The 6,000-nt window shown below is 37.6% G+C and overlaps 1 protein-coding gene across 3 annotated transcripts in view; it reads left to right on the plus strand.

Moving 5' to 3' along the window:
• The window catches only part of Pls3 (plastin 3), an 82,134-nt gene extending 77,549 nt beyond the window's left edge, over positions 1-4,585 (plus strand). For all 3 annotated transcript variants that reach the window (XM_047536754.1, XM_047536756.1, XM_047536755.1), the window contains exon 16: positions 2,384-4,585. In XM_047536754.1, the coding sequence (XP_047392710.1) occupies positions 2,384-2,516 (133 nt within the window). In that variant the 3' untranslated portion in view covers positions 2,517-4,585. The remainder of the gene's footprint in view (positions 1-2,383) is intronic.
• The last annotated feature ends 1,415 nt before the right edge of the window (positions 4,586-6,000 follow it).

Here is a 6,000-nt window from a genome sequence, read left to right on the forward strand (position 1 = left end):
TCACATATTGTCCAATTCATCCATTTAAAGTATATAGTCATTTTTAATATAGTCATACTTTGTACAACCATCCCCACAATCAATTTTAGAATAATTTTATCACCTAAGAAAGAAGTTCCAGGTAATCATTAGTTGTCACTATGCGAATTGTTACTGACTATGTCTTTACATATTTGGCTATTCAGGACTCTGTTTTCTCTCCTAACAGTCATTACATATCCTTTGACCAACATCTCCCTGTGTCCCCTTCTCCCTAAATACTCAAACCTCTGGTAACCACCATTCTACTCTGTACTTCTTTGAGACCAGCTTTTTTGGAATCCACAATGACAATAGAATACTATTCAACCACTAAAAAGGATGAAATCCTGTCATTTGCAACAGCATGGGTGAACTTGAGAACATTGTGTTAAGTGAAATAAGACAGGCACTGAAAGACAAATACTGTATGCTCTCACTTTTTGAGTCTCAGATTCCTCATCAATAAAATGGGGGCAATAATACTTTATTTTACAGGTTTCATAAAGACTAAATGAAAAGCCAGGTGCGGTGGCACATGCCTGTAATCCCAGCACCTTAGGAAACTGAGTCAGGAGGATCACGAGTTCAAAGCCAGCCCAGCAACTTAGCAAGGCCCTAAACAACTCAGTGAGACCCTGACTCTAACTAAATTACAAAAAGAGGCTGAGGGTGTGACTCAGTGGTTAAGTGTCGCTGGGTTTAATCTCTTGTACCAAAAAAAAAAAAATTAAATGAAAAATAGTTACAAGAATTTGCATTCTGTCTGACCTTCAAGGTTCTCAGTTGTTTAATGCTTAGCCACATTCTCAGCCTCGTTTATTTTTAAAAACACATTATCCACTTATGACTCTCTTACTGTACAATACACCATTCTTACTACATATGCTACTTACCTTCCTTGGTCCCCACATTGTCAGGGGTTTGCTAGCCTTTGTCAAAAGACTACGTCGTAGACTACATTGTAAGAAATTCTTGCATTTCAACCATGTTTAGAAGCTCTTTTACTTCTGTCTTTCCCCAGGACCTAGACTGTGACTTGGTTTCAGGGGTGATCCATGAAAACTTGACCAATATATGCTAACAATCAGCCCTCAACAGTACTTTATAATCTAGTTTAAAAGGATCCCTTTGCAAAGCTTTGGAGTTAGGCACATCATTTCTTTCTTCCTTGGAAAATATTTGTAGCAGATATGATTAAAAAGTTTGATATTCATAATATATAAATAACTCTTTTTTTTTTTTTTTTTTTTTTTTTTTTTTGTGGTGCCGGGGATTGCACCCAGGGCCTTGTGCTTGACAGGCCAAGCATTCTATGAGCTGATCTATGTCCCCAGCTCCCTTTTTTTTTTTTTTTTTTTTAATTTTTTTTAGATGTTTATAGACCTTTTTATTATTTTTTTTGGGGGGGGGCATGCTGGGGATTGAACCCAGGACCTTGGGCATGCAAGGCAAGTGCTCTACCAACTGAGCTATATCCCCAGCCCTTTAGACCTTTATTTTATTCATTTATTTATATGTGATACTGAGAATTGAACCCAGTGCCTCATGCATGCTAGGCTAGATCCCCAGCCCAAGAACTCTTGAAATTGTTCTTTCCAAGAACTTGATTTAATTATCTTTAAAGATTTCTGTTGGAAATGCTTCCTGGATTAGCTGAGGTGCATTTCTGCAAATTTCTCTAGCTGGGCATGTCAGTTCTTTTGTCCCTTTCTTTGCTGCCCTTTCCAGGCCTTGGTCCAGCTACTCTGTCCATACCTTGTAGATTCTCTCACTTCCCTTGAATATTTGGAAGTACTCACTACATCTACTTAAGCAACTTGAATTTTTGCATCTGGTTTAATTTCTCACTCCCTATCTCTCACATCACATGAGAGCATCTGTCATGACCTGTTCAATGAGAATATCAACTTGATTGTACTAATCACACGCATAATTTTTTTTAACTGGGGAATTAACCCAGGGGTGCTTTACCACTGAGCTGCATTGCCAGCTCTTTTTATTTTTTATTTTGAGACGGGATCTCACTAAGTTCTGAGTCTGGCCTCAAACTTGTGAGCCACCATACCCAGTATAATTTCATTTTCATATGAGGTCAGTACTTCAAGCTTAATTCTTACTTCATATTGGAAGAAAGGAGTGGGAAATATTATCAGTCCAAAAATAGAGTATAAAAACTTGGTATAACCTAAAAGTGAACTCAAAGCCGAAATCAAAGAGAAAACAAAGTGAAATCATTCTGATATGCTCTTTGAATATGGGCTTTTTGCACCCCTACTAAGTGATTTTTATTACAGGAAATACATCTCATGGTGTCTTTGATAGACAAAAATTTTATCTTAATTTTTGTTTCCTCAATAAATAGGTATGCAGTGTCAATGGCTAGAAGAATTGGAGCCAGAGTATATGCTCTCCCAGAAGACCTGGTGGAAGTAAAGCCCAAGATGGTCATGACCGTGTTCGCGTGTTTGATGGGCAGGGGGATGAAGAGAGTGTAAAGTAACCAACCTAAATAAAACCAATCTTGTTCCCAGGTGCATGATTAGCAAGTTAGCTATTTCCAGGTGAAGCGCTCATGGCTTAAGGAATTCTTGGTCACTTAAAAGACTTAGTTTCGATTAACAAGACTAGCTCATCATAAGAGCCCTCAGTGGGAAGAGTTTTAATAAAAACAGCTCCTCTTTCCCACAGTCAGAGCTGGATTTATCAGGCACACCTTAAATGTGCTCATAGCCAAACATTTTACTCTCTCCTCTAGAATGCTGCCCTTGATGTTTCCCATTGCTGTGTGTTATTTCTTTCTGTTGTATCATTTTCCCTCTTAGAATGTCCGCCTCTTGAGATTTGCTTAGATGATTGGATATGAATATTATTAGATGGTCATTTTCCTTTCCATCCAGTATGTTAGTTCTTATTCAAGAACTGTGGTCAAAAGGTATTTGGATGTGAGTATCCTTTGCTTACCTTGTAGTACTGAAAATTTGCCCAAGTAACTGACTGTGCAGAATGTAATAGAAGCTTTTCTTATTCTTTTATTCTTAAAATCAGTATCTTTTTACAGTATTCTTTCTACATGATCCTTTTTTGTACATTTAAGAATATTTTGATTACATTCAACAAGACTGCTGATTTTGCTACTTTTTTAAAAGGGGTCTTCAAGTAAGTAAAAAACATACATTATAGGTAGAGGAAAAATGTACCCTAAATTTTCATCTTTCCTTTCACACTCAATGTAAACAAAAGAAATATTTTGTCTTAAATCACTTAGTTCCACACATGCTTATTTGTTTTGAAACCCGTATCATAAAACTCTCTCTCTAAATTTAAAATGCTGTTGAATATGACACTTTTGAGGAGAGAGTGTGCTCAGAACTTAGATGGGATTTGGTAGGCCAAGTATGCTAAGTGTACGATATATTTTTTAATTTTACACCTAAAACAAAATGTGGTCACTAAAAAGTAAAATTATATATGTAGGATTTAATGTACTCTTGCTTTGTCAAGCTGTTTGCTATAGTTTTCAAAATCATTATGTTACTCTAACTCTGAAAAAAAAAGTGATGTAATCTGGTAGCAATGTAGTAGTTCAAATAAAGGCATTTACATAATAGTCTCTTCTTCCTGAATCTGTCCCTTAATAGTACGCCAATGTTTAACAGGGTTATTTTCCCTTTCTGTTATATATTCTATAAAATGGTGTTTTTTACATTTCAGGTTTTGGAACTCAATTAGAGGTACTAAACTAAGGAGACATTGAAGAAATGGGATAAAGTGATTTTCTCCAACTTTCCAAGACTTCCTTGGACTAGGGTGTAGCACAGTGGCAGAACAATTGCCCAGCATGCAGTGAGGCCCTGGGTTCAATTCCTACCACACACAAAAATAATTTTTTTTTGTAATGGGGATTGAACCCAGGGGCACTTAACCACTGAGTGACATCCCCAGGCTTTTCTATTTTTTATTTTGAGACAGGGTCTCACTAAGTTGCTGAGGCTAGCCTCAAACTTGTGATCCTCCTGCCTCAGCCACTTATGTCGCTGGGATTACAGGTGTACCCATCATGCCTGGCGAAAATTTTCATATCAGAAATCTCCTTTTTTCCTTCTTTCCCATTTCCCTTATCTTTTCAGTGTTCTCTGATATGCAGACCCTGAAACAAGGTGGATCAGAATAGCCAGGGAAGAAAAATGATTTATGGCAAGTTTTCTCAGCCTTAACTTTATCACTGTTGACATTTTGGGCTAGGTAATTCTTATTTGGACGTGGGAAGAGGGACTATCCTGTACATTGTAGGAATATCATTAGCCTCTGTCTGCTGAGTGTCAGTAGTAGTCCCCCAGTTATGTCAACCAAAAATATTTCCAACCACAGCCTATTGTCCCCTGGAGCACAAAATAATATATATTTATAATCTGAAAGTGGAAAAGACATCTAATATGGTATAAATCCCAAAGACATAAAATATAAGAATGATAACTTTGACAGTCCTGCTTTTGGAGGAAAAAAAAAGTCAAAGTATAAATGACCAAGAGAAAAAAAGACCAGTCTTCTGTAAGGAACTATGGCCCAATACTTTGAAATGTCTTTGAAACAAGATAAAAAAGTTTATTCCAGCTGAGTGTGGTGGCGCATGCCTGTAATCTCAGTGATTCAGGAGGCTCTCAAATTTGAGGCAAGCCTCAGGAACTTACCAAGGCCCTATCTCAAACAAAAAGAAAGTAAGGAACAAAGGAGGTGAACTACAGGGTTATACAAGTTAAAGCAACCAAGAACAAATTATTCTCCCTACTCTCCCTAGCCCCATCCTTTTATGGGGATTTGAACCCAGGGGCCCTTTTTTTTTTTTTTTCTTTTTTCTTTTTTTGTGGTGCTGGGGATTGAACCCTAGGACCTTGTGCTTGCAAGGCAAGCACTCTACCTACTGAGCTATCTCCCCAACCCTTTTTATTTTTTGATACAAAGTCATGCAAAGTTACCCAACCTTGCCTTGAATTTGGGATCCTCCTGTCTCAGCCTCCCAAATAGCTGGAATTATAGGTACATGCCACCACACTTGGCTGAACTATCCTTTAAAACGGACTTTATTTCTTATAGTAGTTTTAGGTTCATGGCAAAACCGAACAGAAGGTGCAGAGATTTCTCATATAGTCCTGCCCTCCCACACATGCATAGTCTCCCCCACAATCAGTATTTTGCAGTGGAATGGTACATTTGTTGTGTGTGTGTGTGTTGTGTATGGACAGCATGGCTTTATTTTATTTGTTTATTTTTATGCAGTGCTGAGGATCAAACCCAGTGCCTCACACAGGCTAGGCAAGCGCTCTGCCACTGAGGTACAACCCTAGCCCAGGAACAGTATATTTTGTTAGAATCAGCCTGTATTGGCACATAATCATTGCTCCAAGTTCACAGTATACTTTAAGATTCACTCTTGTTTTTGTTATTTGCAGTACTGGGAATTGTACCCAGGGCTTCTTGCATGCTAGTCAAATACTCTACCACTGACCTATACCCCCAGCCCTCATTCTTGGTGTTATATAGTCCATGGGTTTGTACAAATGTACAGTAACATACATCCACCATTGTGTTATTATACAAAATAGTTACACTGCGCTAAATTCTCTGTGCTCTGCCTATTCATCCCTTCTTCTTCCCAACCCATGGCAACTATCTGCATAGTTTTCCTTTTTTTCAGAATGTCATAGAGTTGGGATCATATCCTATGTAAACTTTTTCAGATTGGCTTATTCTACTTAGTAATAGGCATTAGTTTAAGATAATTGCTTTTTTAAATGATTATTTGTTACCTGTCAGATTGATAAAAATTGATAATTATCTGATTGGGTAAAGGTATGGGTATGCAGGCATCCCTGCTACCAGAGGTGGAAGGGTGATCAGTTTATAGTTTGTTAAAAGCAACTTGGTAATACTTATCAAACTAAAAACTAGTATTAATCCTTCAACTCTGCAGCCAACAAGTAT

Source organism: Sciurus carolinensis, chromosome X, assembly GCF_902686445.1.
Source record: "Sciurus carolinensis chromosome X, mSciCar1.2, whole genome shotgun sequence".
NCBI classification, from domain to species: domain Eukaryota; kingdom Metazoa; phylum Chordata; class Mammalia; order Rodentia; family Sciuridae; genus Sciurus; species Sciurus carolinensis.